At 29.4% G+C, this 19,206-nt stretch overlaps 2 protein-coding genes and 1 long non-coding RNA gene across 3 annotated transcripts; 2 read left to right on the forward strand and 1 right to left on the reverse strand.

Moving 5' to 3' along the window:
* Positions 1-4,413: 4,413 nt before the first annotated feature.
* LOC137812820 (uncharacterized) lies at positions 4,414-6,143 on the reverse strand. Its single transcript, XR_011081283.1, has 2 exons — positions 5,967-6,143; positions 4,414-5,887 (listed from the first exon to the last, which is right to left on the reverse strand). It is a non-coding gene; the product is annotated as an uncharacterized lncRNA (long non-coding RNA).
* LOC137812819 (protein OXIDATIVE STRESS 3-like) lies at positions 4,616-5,503 on the forward strand. Its single transcript, XM_068615039.1, has 2 exons — positions 4,616-4,890; positions 5,074-5,503. Exons 1-2 carry the CDS (start codon positions 4,616-4,618, stop codon positions 5,357-5,359), a joined length of 561 nt encoding a protein of 186 aa, XP_068471140.1. The 3' UTR covers positions 5,360-5,503.
* A 7,322-nt stretch (positions 6,144-13,465) lies between the features above and the next one.
* On the forward strand, positions 13,466-17,520 carry LOC137812821 (probable pectinesterase 53). The gene is made up of 5 exons (XM_068615041.1): positions 13,466-14,271; positions 14,742-14,916; positions 15,005-15,211; positions 15,583-15,818; positions 17,284-17,520. Exons 1-5 carry the CDS (start codon positions 13,913-13,915, stop codon positions 17,435-17,437), a joined length of 1,131 nt encoding a protein of 376 aa, XP_068471142.1. The 5' UTR covers positions 13,466-13,912; the 3' UTR covers positions 17,438-17,520.
* The last annotated feature ends 1,686 nt before the right edge of the window (positions 17,521-19,206 follow it).

The following is a 19,206-nucleotide window of genomic DNA, read 5'->3' on the forward strand; positions in this document are numbered from 1 at the left end:
TTTTTTACTTTTTAAATTAATTATTTTCTTCATTTCAATACAAAAAGATGTATTTTATCCCGTGGAAGTAGTTGTGCAGAAACTTTGTCCAGTGTTTTACAATGATTAGAGATTTTAATAACCATGGCATAGAGTCTAATAGGATGATGTGGTCATTAATTACAATTTTAAGCAATGATTAGAGACGGATCAGTCAAAAATCAAAATCATTCTCCTATCCCATGCCACTGTTGTTAGACTAAGCATAACTCTATTATCCATTAATCAATTTTAAAGCTACAATTTTCTAATATATATGTTGTGGTGTCCACACACCACAAAAAATTCATTAAATAACAATTAAAATTAAATATAAATAATAATAATTTATTATATTAATTAAATTAGATATATTATAAAGATTAAAAAAATATTTATTATTTAAAATAGTTTCTTATTAATAAAAATTTATTGTGGTTTTTATTTTCTTTGTCGATGTTTATGTTGGTGGAAAAAGAATAATGGTGTATTCGGAATAGTTGATTTGGCATTATTTACTTTGGTAGATGATGTTCATCACTGTGAAAAAAACTCAATTATGTCATACCCTTTTTCAAACAAAGGACAAAAGTCGTATTTATTTATGGACCATGCCCTACATCTAGAATTTGACCTATTTTCATCATTTTTGTTCTTTTCGTTCCTCACTTTTCATGTCGTGCGTTTCGGCACTACAGCTACAAGATAAGAGATAGAGAAAACTTGCATAAAGCGTTTTTTATGTAACTGTTAAGCATATTCTACCCGCACATTATAAGCATAATACATGTACTACAAATTCCTGTTCAATTTTTATCATACAAAAAATCCTGTCCAATTACAAGGACATCAGATAAATATAATGTAATTTTTTTTCATCATATTAAATAAGATTTAGACAAATTTATCCAATTTCTAAATAAATAAATAAGACAACAAATTAAAATGATTTTTTTAAAAAAATAAATTATTTGTAGTTCTTCATTAAGCGCATTAATAAAAAAAGTAACAAAGTTGAAAAAATACAAAAGGGCGCTGCAATTGTTGCCGGCAAGGTTTCCACCGACGTGGTTGACTTGTTGCTCCAACGAGACGTTAACGTTGATCAATGAGATTGCTAGGGCAGCACCATTACTTCCTTCCTCTTCCTCTTTTGTTATTCATCTTGCACGTTCATTCTTAATCCATATAAATTAAGAAATTTTATAATATATAAATAAATGAAAATCTAATCTTATAAATTGATTTGATGAAGTTGAGGTAGACTTAAAGTATAATCTTATATGGTATCAAAACCATTCATCAAACTATATTTTAGCGAGAGTTTGTTATACTTATCAGAACACCAACTATTAGGTTACAATCTCGACGTGAAGAGGTTGGTTGGAAATCAACATCGACTAAAAATTAAAACATTTCGTAATATATAAGTGTGTGTAAATCTTATTTTATAAATTGATTTTACGAAGTTGACTTAAGAATACAATTCTTGTACTCATTGTAAATATTTTTTTAGAATTTAATTGATATACTTTCTCCTGGAAATATTACGTTATTATAAAACTGAAACATAAATAACATGAAAAAAAAATAAACTGATCGATTTGTACCTTTCATATAACATTTATGTGATTTATATTATTAATAAAAAATTATAAAATAATTTTTAAATTGATATCTAAATTAGTCATTAAGGTATTAGATACTAATGTTTTATATTCTAAATTAATTTTTGAATGATAATAAAGACTAATTTAAAATGTAAGGTAGTAAGTAGTTAAAAACGTGGTAACTAATGGTTAGATATTAATTTAGAAACTATTTTATAAATTTTTATTAATAATTAAAACTATTTTACACATCAATAATAACTAATTATTTTAATATTTAAAATTAATTTTTATTTAATTTTCTTGTAATGAAATTTTAACATTCTTATATTAAACAAATATAATAACAAAATTTCACAATTGAAAGAACTCACCAAACACATGTTGTTTCAACCAAATTTTCTATACAATTTTTAGACAAAAATTTGTGGAGCCATACCTTAATAAATTTGATTTAAATTAGTCAAAAGAATATCACATAGAGCACGAGAAACTTATTTGAACAAAAAAAAATGTAAAAATCATGTTTTTCTTGCCTTGGAAGAGTCGTGCATCACATCTTGGAAACTAAATATATTTCTGCCTACAAAAACAAGACAGCTATAACATTTTTAGAAACAATAAATGAAATAAAAAAAATTATTTTTTTATGTTTATTAGTAGTATTGTACCGTTTGATCACAATCGGGTCGGAACCCGATCGTGTGGATCGGGTTTGACGATCTAATGGGTCGGACCCAATAGATGTAAGTGGGTCAAATTTGACCGTTAATCAAGTTACATGGTTTATTTTTCTTTTGCGATCAGTGGAATAAGAATCCATGAGGCGAATGTTAATGTGTGAGAGGGGTGATGAAGGAAGAATAATGAAGGTTGATGATTGGTTAGATGGAGATGAAAGCAGTGGATTAAAATGGTGATAATGTAATGAATGAGTGGTGGGCACAGATAAGATTGTGAAGAAACATCATATTATTTTCTCCCTAAATAAACAAGATATGGTGAGCCCTACCTGCCCTTGTCACCGTCAATACATTACAATAAAATCATGTGGTGCTCATTTCATTCCCATTCTTCACAACTCAACCTTCTTATCCTTTCTTATTATACTCTCTCACCTACTATAACTATTCCACCTCATCCTACTTTTAATCATATTCTCTTTAAATCACAATTTTTAAGAAAAACCCACAAAAAAATACATTCACTTGTTTCTATAATATAATATAATATTAATAACAAAAGATAACATAAAAAGAATACAACGTTGAACCAATTGCAACGTGGCACTATAGTCCAAGCCACACGTGGGGATTCAATACTTTGGTTGGTTAAGAAGATGGAGTAAAATTAAATTTGGAGGTGAAGTAAGTAGCACCATGTGACTTAGCTACCAAAAATATATACACAAATAAAATAAACCAAAGAATTCCTCAATTCAAATGAGTGTTGTTTGAGACTAAAAATGAAAAGGAATGTGTATGCTTTTGATCATGTAGAAATGGAGAGGAAGGTTAAGCCAGATCAAATGTTAGGTGAGTGCATGACCAATTAATATCAACTCTTTGTGTTTATCGTCTTTCACAAATTTTTATTTATTTTTATTTCTATATCTTACCTCTATATATTTTCTTATTCCACCTCATCGTTCTTTTTTCATAATATTTCATCAAAGATAAAAAAATATATAATAAATTCATTTTAAAAAATAATTATGAATTTTTCTATCTAGAAACTGATGAGTACATCATGTCACTTTAGAAAATCATACAAAATTGTCTATTTTATTGCATATGACTATAAATTAGAACATACTTCACATTGATTAAAGGTTAGAACATTTCATAATATATAAGTGAGTGTAAGCTTCACCTTATAAGCCTGATTTGACGAGATTGAGTTAAACTTAAAGTCTGTTTTTTAACATGATATCTTAGTTATTTTAGAGTTTATCCTAACGAGAGTTTGTTGGATTTATCAAGCCATCCGCTATGAGATCGTTATCAAACCACCTATTACGCTTCAATGCATGAGTATCAGTGTTGAAAATCCGAATTAATGAAATTGAGTTAAGTTTTAAAGTTTACTTATTACTATATCATTAGTTCATTAATTAATGTTGTAAACATACTGACTAAATTTGTGAGAAGATAACTTAATAAAGAATTAAGTAAAGATATGAATTTTTAAAAATGGGTGAAAATGAAAAAAAAATGTTTATGTTTTGATAATAAAAGAGGAGAATATATTGGAATTGGGGTGCCCATGAGTTGTTCCTATTCCTAACCACAATTTGGAAGCAAAATGAGGAAAAGGGGTAAGTGAGCATTACAGCCACACTTGACCTTAACTTGGTCATCCTTTTCTTTCTCTCTCCCCATGGCCATAGCACTAGCATTTACTAAAAATGTCACAAAATTAAATTTGATATATATGGTGTGATAAACGATGCATTAAAAGGTGGGAATATACCCATCTGTCATGGCTTTAAGAAGCAAAGTTGGAGAGATGAGGGACCACAGTTTCACATGCCAAAAACTAAACAATGGGTGACTCAACTCAGGATATGGATGTCTTCAATTTTAATCCTTATCCTCTACAAGTAAGAGAAGAAGAAGAAGAAGAAGAAACAAACTAAAGGGTATTAAGTTTGCACGATATAACGTGATTTGACAATGACAAAATTTAGGATAAAGTGTTATAACCCATTATAACCCATCAAAAATAAACAACAATAATGCTATATCCATTTCTTCATTGCCAATCCTATAAATAACACCACCCATTACCCAAATATACATATATTTTATCTGTTAAATTCAACTACCTCAATCGGATTATATTATATGCTATCAAATCTGTCTCATTATGTACAGATAATGAAGGCCTATTCCACTTCATAAAGCACAAACACAACACATCTTCATCTTAATTTCTTCTGCTTTTCTTCATCTCTTCTTCAACCACATACCAAATCTTTTGGAGAAATGAACGTCAAGGGAATCATGGATGGTAATAAGCTTGGCGCTGCAAATAACAATTGGGTTGTCAAGGAAGATCTCAATGATGATATGAGCGATTCAATCTCCATTGGATCAATCTCAGGAGATTCAGTGAACTCTGTGTGTTCATTTTCATCATCAGAATTGGCTGAAGATGCATCATCCTCTTCAACATCTTATTTGTCAACCTCATCTTCATCATCTCATTCAAACGGCCCTTTGTTTGAGCTATCAGAGCTAATGAACCAACTTCCCTTAAAGTAAGAAATTCATTTCCTGCGTGATGCATGCCTCTTTCTTTTTCAACTTTTATGCAACACTATACCTTTCGGTCTCTTCTGAACCAAACAACACACACAAACACCAAACCGAACAAACCAGCAAACACCCATGAATTGGTGTAAGTAGGTGAGTTAATAGTTTATTATGTATGAAATGTGCAGGAGAGGCTTGTCTATGTTCTATGAAGGGAAGGCCCAGTCTTTCAGTTCTCTAGCTAGCGTGGAGAGCTTAGAAGATCTTGTGAAGAAAGAGAGACCTTACAGGAAGAAAATGAAATCATGCAACAGCTTCGGGGGAGGCTTGGATACCCCCAGAATATCCTTCACTCCAAAGGCTACAATTTCAAAGAAAGCTTCAAGAGGAGGAACTCTTGTATCTGTGCTAACTAAGAGACGGAGTTTCCTTGGAGGGTCCAGAAATTCCTTTGCTGTACAGAAGAACTTTTGAAATCCAACCTTGGTTATTATTTCATGCACAAAAAATGGGGAAAATTTTGTAGCCCTCACCTTCAGCTTCTTTTTTGACATGATATTGTTAATTCATTAATATACATATGATTCATTAGTATCATTAGTGATACTTTGTTTGAAATTATTACTATCATAGTTTCATTACATGATTACCAATTAGCACATGTATGCAAGAACTTTTAGGTAATCGTTGTTGGTGAGAGACAGGCTGTGGAATATACATGAAGCATGTGGAAATTATTAGACTGAGACCAGGATAAAATCAGTTCATGATATAAAAAGAGGATTTGAGTTTACACATAATAACTAGGTTTGTTATGAGTTGTCTGTACTTATCACTTTCAAATATATATCATTGTAAAACTGAAGCAAGAACGTAACATTAGTACGGGAACTTACTATACCAGCCAAGCTAAATAACCTGCAGCTCAACATATACTCAAAATCCTTGTTATCCTCCTTAATAACTCACAAAATCTACCACTTTCATGTCTCTATTAATCTTCTGCAATCACATATAGGTCGATCATGGTTACAAACATAGGAAAGAGACAATTCAATTTGTGGTTGTTCACAGGTTTTACCTTACAGCTTTGTGTAGCCATAGTTTATGGTCATGGACGATAGATCAATTGAAGGTGGTAATCATGACAGGTTTTGTCCGCCATAGTTTGAAGGTCTTCACTTTTGGCTCAAAGAAAATCTTGGTCTTGCCAGATTGGTGGTTGGATCCATGTGTTGTATGAAGTATTTGAAAAAATGATGTTGTACAGAATGTTTAATTTTTATATGTCCAAGTTGGTTTTTTTTCAGGTTCTCGTGGTAGATAACTGCTAAGGTTTGAAGCAAGAAGGTAAGATTTTTTAGACTTAGAAGAAAACGGATTCAAGTGTGAGTGGGTTTTTGTGGAACTTGTTTCTGGGTGAGGGTTTTTGATTTGTATGTGTTTGTGAGCTTTTGGTGGTATTAAGGGATGTTTTGGTTGTATTGTGTTTTATCCTCTTTTGTTTAAAGATTAGTTATAAGGACCCTTATAGGGTAGTTGATGTTTTCTTTTGATGTGGCCTACCATTTCTTTTCATTTTGAGGATTGGTTGGGTGGTTTGTCGAACCTGAAAATTGTATATAGGTTAGGTGTTGAGCATGTTGACCATGACCATTTCTGTATAAGGGTTTAGATACTTACGACATCCCTAAAATGTCTCATTTTATTTTATTTATTCTTTACCGATAAAAAAAATAACGGGAATTATAATTGTATATTCACTTTCACTTCATCCCATTTTCACTTTTTTTTTTCTCTCAACCTTTTTCTATCACATTACCTAATCAGTGGATTTCTCTCTTTCTTTGTTTATTTTCTTTGTCAAAAGAGTGTATCTTCCCATAGATGAAGATGGTTTTGAGACATAGTGGAAGAATCTTTTCATGTTATGGGTTGTTAAAAAAAAGTGAATTAGTGTGTAATTCAACTTACTCTTATGATAAATAAATAAACTTAATTAAGTTTTAAGTTTCTAATAAATTTATGTATTTTTATTTGAATTCTTATTAAGTTTTATCAATTTAGAAAGTACTAAATAGAATTTTTCAATTGAGTTCTAGTTGTTTAATTCCATGTTAATTATGATTGTTATGTTTTTTTCACCACCTTGTTTAGTTATTTTTGGATCTAATTTTGTATTAATATTAAATGATAATTGTGTGATTAATATAAGATGTGACTTTTATTAATGGATTAAGATAAATGAAATCAAAATGAAAACCTAAATATGGTGTTGGAAGAGTGCAAAACAAACTTGAAGTTGTAGTTGGGCATGAAGGTAGTGAAAGAGATCAAACAACGAGGTATATTTGTAGGACATCCATTACCAAATGACTACCATTGTTTTGGTTCAAAATGACAATGAATAACTTTTCTGAATAAAATTAAAAAGCAAGTGAAAACGAAAACATGATGATGAAGGTACATGAAAACAAAAAAGGAAAAGAAAAATACGATATTGAAAAACTACGAAACAAATGTGAAATTAGAGTTCTGTAGTCTTGCAACACCGTATTTAGGTTTTCATTTTGTTTTCCTTTACTTAATAGAAAAATTAGACGAATGTAACTCAATTGAAAAATATAGAACTTTTAGTATCAATAAACCAACCAAATTTAATAAGTACTAAATTGAGGATACCAAACTTATAAAGAACTTGAAACTTAATTAAACCATAAAAAAATGGTTAAATGAACTAACTTATGAATTAACTCAATTAATATAAAAAATAAAAAGCATCATATTAATTTATACTAACAAAATGAAAAGAAAGAGAGAAAAAAATTAATAGGTATTGTGTGGAATTGAGTTAGCCACCTGAACTTGTAAGTGAAGCCAAAATAAGTATTGTACCATGTTTAAGTTGTTAGTTGGTTAGGTGGCTCACAACTAAAATTGAGTACAAAACTGAACTTGTGGTTGTGAGAGATATTATGCACAGTATGGTCACTTCATCATCTTCACCTAGTTAAAGGCTACGATTAAGGGCTAGAGAGTTGTAATAATGGTGTTGGTAAGGATATTGATGGTGATAAAGATGAATTTATAAGTGCAATAGGAAAATAACATAGCACTTTTAGCACGGATATTTATTATTTAAATACACAACATAAATAACAATTATTTTAATAAAAGTGAATGTTACATCTACGAATTAATCTGCTAAGTTGATTAAAAAATTAAAACATCGAATATAGTTAGGTTTAATTTGATTCAATCACTCAAAAAAATCTAATGTAAATTGATTCAATTTATGGATTATTTAAACCTGTACATATCCTTAAAAACAAAACCAAAATTTCATTTTGTTCTTAATTAATTTTTAAAAAGACATTTTTTTTGTATTTCTTGATTAATTAGTATTCATATTTTGAATAAAAATTTATAGTTTGATTATATTAAAAATATAGTTATATATTTTAGTCACTTTTTATGAAATAATAAATTAATTTAATATATTTAATTTTTAAGCTCTATATATAAATTTAAATAAAAATTATATATATATGTATATACACACACCCAAATTTAAATATATTTAGTCTTTATAAAAACATATTTTTTCCTTTAAAATGTTAATTTTTAGTTACCATAATTTTAAGAAAATTAATACATATAATTACTTAATAATGACTTCCGATGCGTCTAAACATTTTGAGTAAAAATATGACGTAAAATGTATGTTATATAATCAATAAATAGGGAGTAATAACTAATATCAACTAAAAAAAATTCAAATGGTGTTAGTGAAAATTAAACATCAAGTATGAGCCTTATACTGACAGACCGAAAGGTGCTAGAGCATAATAAAAGACAAGTAAAATTAAAATAATATAAATAAATAATAAAATAAGATGATATCATCAAAACCTAATAAATAGATTTAAAATATTAAAAATATATTTAGTAATTGTAAGATGTGAAAAGTAAAAGCCCAAACAAGTTAAAATCCAATAACAAACACTATATATAGGTGATATGTGGTGAACAAAGTATTTTTTTATCTGATAATTAAGCAAACTGATTCTGACTTTATCATCAAAACATTTTACAGGTACACACACCCAACCAAGAGTGAGCCTGAAGAGAATTGACCAAGATTCAACAGTCGAATAATAACCCAAATCCAGTAGCTGATAACAAACTCAAACCCACATAACAAATAATCATAGTCAGTTGATCCAATAATCGAAAACTCATATAACCACGAAGAGACCGATCAAGAAGAGAAAAAAAATTTAATTGTTTTGAACACCAGTCTTAACAATTATATATTATTCAATATATTTTTTTTTATATAATGTGAAACTAATTATTATATTTAATAAAAAATTGTAAACTTTCTTTGTTATACTCCATTCATAAAAGTGAATAAAACACCACGTCTGATAAACCTAAGAGATAATTGTAGTAAAAATATAGTTTAAATTCAATCATACAATGGGATAAACATACATATAGTTTTAATTGAAAAAATGGTATAAATAGAACCGTCCATTAATCTTAGAACCCAGCGTCTAAGGTACGTATTAATAAAGTGAGATTGCTTTTTATAATCTCATATTCATATATTCGTGTTTGATTGTAGTCAAACATCTATGCTTATGTGTTGCCTTCAATTATCCAAATGAACGTGTGGACATTTTTTTTTTTTTGAGATTATATTGGAGTAGTGGGTCTGAATTCCACTTAGAAAAACCAAACTTGTTTTTTCTTCCATCATATTCATTTGCCAATCCAATCGCAAGGTTGCTTCACGTCTAAAAGATATTGGAGTTAGAGACAAAAGGATAACCTAAAAGAATAAATGGAAGGAGGAAACAAACACACACAAATAACCACACAACTTCACAGGTGTCACCACAATTTAGAATAACCCACATTCAATTTTTTTTTAATACCAACACATTTGAGTAAACTTCAATTAGTGGCAAAACCTAACAACTCCCTTAAGTTACTTGTTATAGAATAAAAAGAGATTTTTTTTTGTTGTAATGCGTAATTATGGGCTTTTTTTTTAATATGCTCTAATATAACTTTTATACAAAAAAAATAATATTTCTAACTATTTTACCAATCCTATCTTAGCAAGGCCCTTAATGTAGTGTTTGTTTTCTCCCACACATATCATCTTATAAAACAATCACATTTCACACACAAATGGATAGTGTGAAAACATTTCTTAAAAAAAATCTAGATATTATTTAAAGGGTGATTAAATATGTTTTTATAATATGAAATTGATTTTTTTCCTAATTCAAATTTTAAACTTTTATTTATATATATAAATTTTTATAATTAATCATTATCGGTTAACGTAAATTATATTATAATATTTATGAATGAATTAATATGAAATATTTTAATGTGTAGTTCACCTTAAAAATTTGTATGTGATGTAAAATAACTAACAAGAATTTATTTAAATAATTTATTTATTACAAATATTAGAAGATCTAAAATATTTACTGAAAACAAAAATCAATTTCATTTAAAAGAACAAAAATATTTAACTCATTATTTAAGTGTTCAGAAGATAATTTAATATAAATAATTTATAATACATTTCTTTTTTTCTCTGGCTTGCTTCTTTACCTTCTCTTTCTATTCGTTTTTTAATATTTTTTACGAATAAATCCTACCAGCTATAAGATAAGGTATGGAATATCTCTAATTGATAGAAATTCTTTTGAAATAAATTCTTTTTTGTTCTAAAATATTTTTATTTTTATTTCTTTTACTCACGAAGTTTATTGATTTTTTTAGTTTAGAAATGATATTCCTCTCGATTAGTTTATATTTTGATTTGTGTTTTTATTGTTTTGATGATGTTTTATTAAGTTTCTAGAAGTTTTAACTATTTTTTAATTGAGACACATAAGAGAAATGATTTTGAATATAATTATGAATTATAGAGTGTCATTGATATTGAGACTAATCAGATTTTTGATTTATTTGGATTGAATTGTGGATAAATGAGTTTCTGCTGTTATCCTCGAATTCAATTAATGTTGCCTTCTAAACTTTGTTTATCTTCTCTTCATAAGTGTCCAACTAATGTGTTTACAATCAATGTAGTAGTTTTTTTTATCAACAAATGTAATAGTAAATGGTAACTTTGTAATATTGTAACACATGAAACTAAACTATAGGCCATGTTACTTATCTTGCAATAAGCAGACACAAATGCATCTCTCGTGGCTCATGCCACTCTTTCTGTCCGTTGCCATCATCATTCTATTATTTCTGCGTCTTCTGCTACAATTTGTGATTATGGAGATTGTGGTCGTTGGGGTTTGGAACAAAAACTTGGCATTGTGCTAAATTTGTACCATGTAGCTTCAACTTCTAATATCTGTGTGTTCATGTTTGTAACATTGCATTGGTTCTGCTTACTTAGGTTGTTGTTATAAAGTGGATTTTAAGCCTAACTCAACTCTATAAAACCAGTTCATGAGATTGAGATTTGCACTCACTTATATACAATGAAAGACTCTAATTTCTAGTTAACGTGGGATCTCCAACGGTTGTGAAAAAGTTTTTTCTTAGTTTTGATTTCATCAAATTATAGCTGTTACATTCTATTTCTACATGTGAACTTGATATTAATTGTTTATTACGAGTGGATTGCTTTGTTATCAGATAGGTTTTAACACTACAATGAAGTTTTTTTCTTCTTCTGAATTTATTGAAATGGACATATTCTTAAAATTTTATCTAACTAGTAGATAGAAAAATCGTGTTAGGAAAATATAACTTCAAAATAAAAAAATTGATGGATTTCTTTTGTTCTAAAAACATGACTTTTTTTTTAAGCGGTCATATGCTATATACACAAATTTTGTTTATTTTATTTTATTTTTAAATAGTCATATTTTTAATGTACGACATCTCTTTTTTATTTTCTTAAATCTAAAAAATTATAAAATATTTTGAAAGCACAACTTCTTATTTTGAAATGTGTCTCTCATGACTCATATTTTTTAATTTTTTTAAGTATGATATAACATTCAATTTCTCTAAATAAAAAATAAAAAATAAAAAATAATAGTAATATTTTTAAAAACACGACTTTTATTTTTATTTTAAAATACAATTAGGCTCGACTTATCTAAAATTATAATAAAAAATATATATAATATAAATACAAAATTACATCATATTCAATGCAAATGTTATTTATTTTAGTATAATTTTAAAATACACATTTTTATATTAGTTATAATCATAACCGATTTAGAAATTACTTAATTTTTATGTCCACTAACGTTGCACCTTCTCTTAAAATTGTTCTATATATATGAAGAACAAGTTTTTATACTAGTCAAAGTAGTTACTTTTGTACAAATATATTTTCAACATTTCATAATGGATTTTTTTTGACACATTACGTGAAAAGAAATTTTACAGAAGATAAGGATTCCCAAACAGGCCAAGTAGTTAAATTTTAGTATGAAATTTGTATGGTTGTTCTAGTTTGATCCGGATTTTAGAAGTGAAAACCCAGTTGTGAGTGTGAAAAGGATTTGTAGAGAAGACAAAATGATGTTTGAGAGTCTGCTACTGCTACAGATAAAGAGTAATTCACCATTATTCAACTCATGCATCACATTAGTTGTCTCTTACTACTTAGTGGGGCCTTCAATCCACAATTAACCCTTTCATCACTTTTCCCATGTAAAAAGTTGGATCAATTCATCTATCTATCTATGTATTACAAACATTGATATGATATAATACCAACATAAAAATACCTATAATTTTTAAAATATTCTAACATCATGTATTATATAATTATAAATTATATAAATTAACAATAAAAATTTATGTGCAAAAGATATTTCAATTTTAATTTTTTTTAGTAGTAGTAGAAAGATTTTTCTTATGACTAATTTAAAATATTTATTTTTATTTTTATATCATAATAAAATTTTATACAATAAATTTAAGTTTTTAGAAAACTAATATATTTTTCATTTTTCAAATTGTATTAGAATGATGTTAAAATTGTTAGAAATTCAACAATTTGTTTTTAAATTAGACACTTCATCCATATGTGTTCTACAAATGTTGTACAAATTTCTGTGTCGGATACATGTGTCCGACATGAACAATATATTTTAGATGCGTGTCCGAGAAACTTATATAAGTTGTTATATGCTTAACTTTTTCACATTAAAGAAGCAAATATAAAAGCCACTGGTGACAGTGGGATTATAAAAATAACTGTAAACTGAGAATCTTCCAAAAAGAAAACTAGCACTTCTTTACAACAAAATTTGATAGTCCTCCAAAGCACAAACAAGCAGTGGCTATTTATGGCCTATAGTGAGTTCTTTCACCTCATTCAAGTTATAACTTAAGGCCACAGCATTGCTTTGTGACTTTATTTTTTACCATTTATTCCCATGGTGCTTCTCTGATTCACCAACTACTTGGTGTTTGGAATTGGAACCAACCTCAGCCATTGAAATAAAAAATTTGAACTAAAGAACAAGCACTTAATTATATATAGGAGGATAGGTAGGTAGTATAAGCATGCAGCTCCACCACAGTTAGCAGAGTAAAATATATGGATCACAATCTGAAAGGACCCGTCATCTCAACAAGAATAATTTCACCATCAGACACAAACAGAAAGAGAAGGGCTCACGGGCAGCACCAAACAAACAACAACAATTACAACAAAGTGAAAGTGGCCAAACATTAAAAAAAATCAAACAACATTTTTATAGGCAAAAAGTGTTGTGGTTTGGATTGCCCATCTCACCCTCTCTCTCTCTCTCTCTTTAGATGTCAGTAGAAGCACCCGTGACCTATCTCTCTGTCATTGATTCTCTGATTCACCTTCACTTTCCAGTGCCACCTATAAACAAGTACTGTTAACTTGTATATAAACCGTGAAACAAGCCAATTCACACGGCACTTCTACTTCCAAACCACATTCCCCTCCTTACTATTCTTTTCCTCACATTCTCTCTCAGAATGTCAAATTTTCATTCCGTTTTCTATGGTTTTGTAGTAGTTATTATTCTTCTACACAATCCCAGTGCAACACAGTGCCATACCAAGGGAATTAGACCCAGGCCTGGGAATGGTTTATCTACCAATATGACCACAGTCCAATTTTCAGAAGAACAGTTCATGAAATGGGTGAGATTTGTTGGCGGCCTCAAACATTCTGTCTTTAAGACAGCCAAGAATAAGCTTTTTCCTTCTCACACTTTGCACGTTTCTAAGAAGCCAAGCAAAGGAGGTTTTTCTTCAATTCAAGCAGCCATTGATTCCCTTCCATTCATCAATGTAGTGAGAGTGGTAATTAAGGTCCATGCAGGGGTTTATACGTAAGTACTTGTATTATGTTTCTACTCACTCCAATTCAATTCCACCACATTCAAGTCTTTTTGCCATGTGCTCTTTCTTTCTAGTCTTTGTTCATGTGAGATATGGGGTTTGGTGTTTGTCCTGTACACGTTTAATATTATTATTATTGTTATTAATATTATTACTACTATTATTATTATTATATGTTGTTTTTGTTTTTGAGTGATTTGGTACATAGGGAAGTGATAGTAACTTGGGTGTCTTTTTCCTTTTGAATCAAATGCCCTGAGGATTGGTCTTTGACTGCAGGAGACATTTCACCTAATGAACTGTCCTTTCTTTCAGACTTGTCCTCTTTTTATTTTATTCTTTGTTTCACAAATTGCAAGTTTTCTTCTGTGTTCATTGCTTAAAAAAATTTGATTCCCATTTAACTGAAAATCCCCTCTTTGCCACTTTCTTTTTTTCGTTAAATTTTGTAATTATACAGGGAGAAAGTTAACATTCCTCCTTTGAAATCCTTCATAACAATACAAGGAGCTGGAGCGGATAACACCATTGTTCAATGGGGTGACACTGCTCAGAGCCAGCCATTAGGAACCTATGGTTCTGCAACTTTTGCAGTGAATTCACCTTTTTTCATAGCCAAGAATATCACATTCAAAGTAAGTAACAAGCTCCATTCCTCTGCTTGAATATAAATCTTGCTCTATCTGTGTTTCTAGAACAAAATGTTGTTGAATGGGCTTTCAGAACACTGCTCCAATTCCAGCACCAGGAGCAGTAGGAAAGCAAGCAGTGGCATTGAGAATTTCAGCAGACAATGCAATATTCCTAGGCTGCAAATTCTTGGGAGCACAGGACACACTCTATGATCAACTGGGTAGGCATTACTATAAGGATTGTTATATCGAAGGCTCTGTTGATTTCATCTTTGGAAACGCACTCTCTCTTTTTGAGGTTAGATTTTCTCTCCAAAATTCTACAGCTGTGATCTTGAATTTGTGCTGTTAAACAACCCTATGATTTGTACTAGTCTTAATATGAATTTAATTTAAGCAGCATCAGTATAACATAACAATTTTGTATGATATTGTTCAATAAATTAACCAGAAATGGAATCTAAGTTGTTGCTCACTCTGTCTTATACATTCCATTTATGTTATTTTCAAATGAAAAGAAGATTAAAATAAGGTTTTTATTAAAAAGGATAGACAAGGGACCCTCAGCATTGACTTACTGAATTCTCCTGAGAAGCATGGTTTGGTTTGGTAAGATATTGAAGGTGTGTTCTGATTAGATTACATTACTGCATTGGAAACACTTACTAGGGATGTCACGTGCATGCCATAGCACAAGTTACAGGGGCCCTAACAGCCCAAGGAAGGAGCAGCTTATTACAAGACACGGGATTCTCGTTTGTTCACTGTAAGGTCACGGGCTCAGGAGCACTTTACCTTGGAAGGGCTTGGGGGCCCTTTTCTCGCGTTGTCTTTGCTTACACTTACATGGACAACATCATCATTCCCAAAGGATGGTATAACTGGGGTGACCCTAACCGTGAAATGTAAGTACTTTAACATTTCCTCCAAATTACTTAAACCTTCATCAGACTAACATTTCACATACTACTCAACTTTTTCTGTTGTATATGCTGTAAATCAGTGAAATCTCAATGCATAACTTAATTAGTACAATCCTTTGCTTCAACTCACTTTTTTTAATGCTTTATAAAAACATGCACATTACCTAAAGAGAGTAAAAATAAAGTGTTTTTTTCAATGGGTGTGTAGGTTCAGTTGATTAGATTACAATTTACGAACATGGGCTAAGAGTATTTCACCAAAGTTAGCTCTCTCAGTAACGAAAGTGCAGTGTGTTGTCTACAAATATTATGTTTTGTTGTTCTGTTCTGAATAGCTTTTGCAATAGTAGGGCCAGAGAGTGTTTGTCGTTTTTCCCTTTATGCTGAGAAGTTGGCACTTGAGAAAGTCACAAATAGCCCCAGCAATTCTCAATGCTTTTATGCTGAGTCACAAACAAACGCACTAAGTAAGCCTCCATCCATGGTAACATAACAGAAGTCCATTCTCTCATGACAGAATAAGAGGGTTATTGGGTATATACCTAGTTAGAGTATTGTGCCACCAGGAAGAGGAGTGGCCTAACGTTTGTGGTGGAAGTCTACGTGTTGGCTCATGCACCTTCCAATACACAAAATGCTAGAAATTAGTAGCACTTTTTATGAGAAAAAGGGTAGGTAAAATATAGGTAGAGTCCTACCCCCAAACCACATACTACGCAACTATATTTGCTTACATAGATAAGCCACACAGCAGTTGATTCAATCTTAAATCTTTGTATAATCGCACAGCTTCTTCTATGTTGGGTTGTTTTGTTATTTTCTACGTATATATTGGGAATCCTTCTTAATTTAGGAGACTATGACCGATAAATATTGGTAATTGATCCAGTGATATTCTAAAAATCTTGAAATTATAACTCTATCTTGAAAATGTGATAAGTATTGATTATCCACTATCTCTTTATGAAAAAGTTTTAATCTCATTCTTTATATAAAGAGAACTTGTGAGGAAGAGAAAAACAAACAAGTGAGAAGAGCAACTTACAGAGTAAATGAGAAAATAGATATCCACCATAGTGAGAGATTAGAGAGAGATTGTATTTCATCCTTGTTAAGTGAGATTGAGTGTTATCCTCACACAGTTAGAGAAACAATTATTGTAACATAGTGAAGACATTTTCTGAACTAGGTCCTGTGAGTTTTTTTATTTTTCAAGTTGAGAAGGTTTTTTCACATAAAAAATTTTCATTATCGATGTCATTATTCTATTTTGCTCTATTCTTCTTTTATCTACTCATTGCTTCCACAAGTACTCTTTTTGTATTACACCAAAGAGGGAGAATTAGTTCAAATTTTCCTACCTATTGGAATGCACATGTGAGTGTGGTTTTAATTTGATTTTATGTTTTTTTTTTATGGTTGGTTTGGTTTGGTTTGGATCCACTAGGACTGTATTCTATGGACAGTACAAATGCACAGGAGCAGGAGCGAGCTACGCAGGGAGAGTATCATGGTCAAGGGAGCTCACTGATGAAGAAGCTAAGCCATTTATTTCCCTTAGCTACATTGATGGCTCTGAATGGATCAATCTTTCTTTTTGATTCAATTATATTTATCTCATTACAAATTCTTATGTATAAATATATAAATTATTACACTTTCATAGTGCCTTTCACATTTCCAATTTCCCATTTTTTGCTCCTTCACTTAGAATCACAACTACTAGTTGTGTTTACAAATTCTTTAAATCAATTTGTAATTAGATAATATATTAGAGAAAGACCAAAATTAATTTTGGAAAATTAAATGATTAAATATGTAACTAGTTTTGGTAGAAATAAAAGTTGCATATTCACAAAACTATTAGGATTAGTAATTTTCTAAATATTTAAATATTTTTGTCCTTATAATATTTTCACTTTAAAAAATAAATAATCTAATAAGAGAAATTAATATTTGTAAGCACCATAAAATGCGATATTTAAATCCTTTGTAATGAGAGAGCAAGTTCTACTAATATGGGCTCAAATGTGATATAGCCCATTTATCTTGTGCAAGGAGAATGTGTAAGGAGAATTAGCCTTATATGTAATATATATTTTCACTTACATTTTTTTTATATATCCATATTTTAACATTAAAAGTACTCATCAAAATAATTCTATAATTAATTGGATAGAAAACACTTTACAAATTTAATTCTCAAATTTAATATCATTTATTTACAATTATACTACATACAATTTAATGGGTGAGGTGTACTGTAACTTTGAAATCTTAGCTACCAACCTTAATTTTTTTTTACATTATCCAGTTTGATTTAATCCCTTATTTGATATTTTCTTTTATTAAGTTAGGTTGTATCTTCTTTTTCCTTCTTATGGCTACTTAGCTTTAATTATTCTTAATTTTTTTCTTTTTATAAATATAACCCGTGTCTCTTGTAAATGAATATAAAAATATTATTTTTCAAAATAATTTTGCATTTTAAAGAGATAAATTTTGAAGTAACGGTAAACTTTGATTTCCCACCTATTATTATTGTCCCAAACAATAAATTGTCAAAGGAATATTTCCTGTTTGGAGGTAAAAATAGACAAAAGTACTTTCTTTTGTCTTTTAGACATTTTTTTAACTAAACCCCACAGGGCACCATGTGCATATAATTATAAACATGTACTTAAATACTTCATTTAACAAGTGTAGTTAGAAAATAAATAACTTATCTGGACTCCACAGTAAAAATAAATAGTCTTTTTAATGAGTTTAAACATAGTTAAATTTTAAACAATTCAATGTTATTACTTCAAAACCATTTTTTTAATGTTTAGAAAATAACATTATTTATAATAAATATTTATAAGGTCATTAATGAAGAATGTTAGTTAAAAACAGTGAAATTTTTGGGATCATCTAAGCAACATAAGAAGCAATGAATAAAAAAAAAACACAGCTTGCCCTACAGTTCAAAAATTCAAAATAATTACAAAAAGATTTGAAGAAACGACATATAACAGCAAAAATCCAAGTATAGTACGTTTGAATGTGATGAATCAGAATTCAGAGAGAAGAGATAACCCCAAACCTGCATTCCCTGACATTCAAGATTCTTTCACACTCCATAAACTAAATGCATTCTTCAATCATTAATTTTTAATTAAAAGAGTTATTATATTTTTAATTAGAGTTATTATTTGAATAATTGAATAGTTTGAACTCACGAAAAGGATTCTCTGCACTCATTAAATAACTGCACATATTCTGCAGTCTAAATTTCACAGGTGATTACTTCTTCTGGGTATGTATAAAGTTTTTGCTTTTTGGTGAAATAATTTTTTTTTTCATAAAAACTTTACAACCATGCAATTTT

This window comes from Phaseolus vulgaris, chromosome 2 (assembly GCF_000499845.2).
Source record: "Phaseolus vulgaris cultivar G19833 chromosome 2, P. vulgaris v2.0, whole genome shotgun sequence".
Lineage (NCBI taxonomy): Eukaryota > Viridiplantae > Streptophyta > Magnoliopsida > Fabales > Fabaceae > Phaseolus > Phaseolus vulgaris.

Coding starts and splice junctions, on each gene's coding strand:
- LOC137812819 (XM_068615039.1), top strand. CDS start 4,616: ATGAACGTCAAGGGAATCATGGATGGTAATAAGCTTGGCGCTGCAAAT. Junction 4,891..5,073: donor ATGAACCAACTTCCCTTAAA/GTAAGAAATTCA, acceptor TGAAATGTGCAG/GAGAGGCTTGTCTATGTTCT.
- LOC137812821 (XM_068615041.1), top strand. CDS start 13,913: ATGTCAAATTTTCATTCCGTTTTCTATGGTTTTGTAGTAGTTATTATT. Junction 14,272..14,741: donor GTCCATGCAGGGGTTTATAC/GTAAGTACTTGT, acceptor GTAATTATACAG/GGAGAAAGTTAACATTCCTC. Junction 14,917..15,004: donor CCAAGAATATCACATTCAAA/GTAAGTAACAAG, acceptor ATGGGCTTTCAG/AACACTGCTCCAATTCCAGC.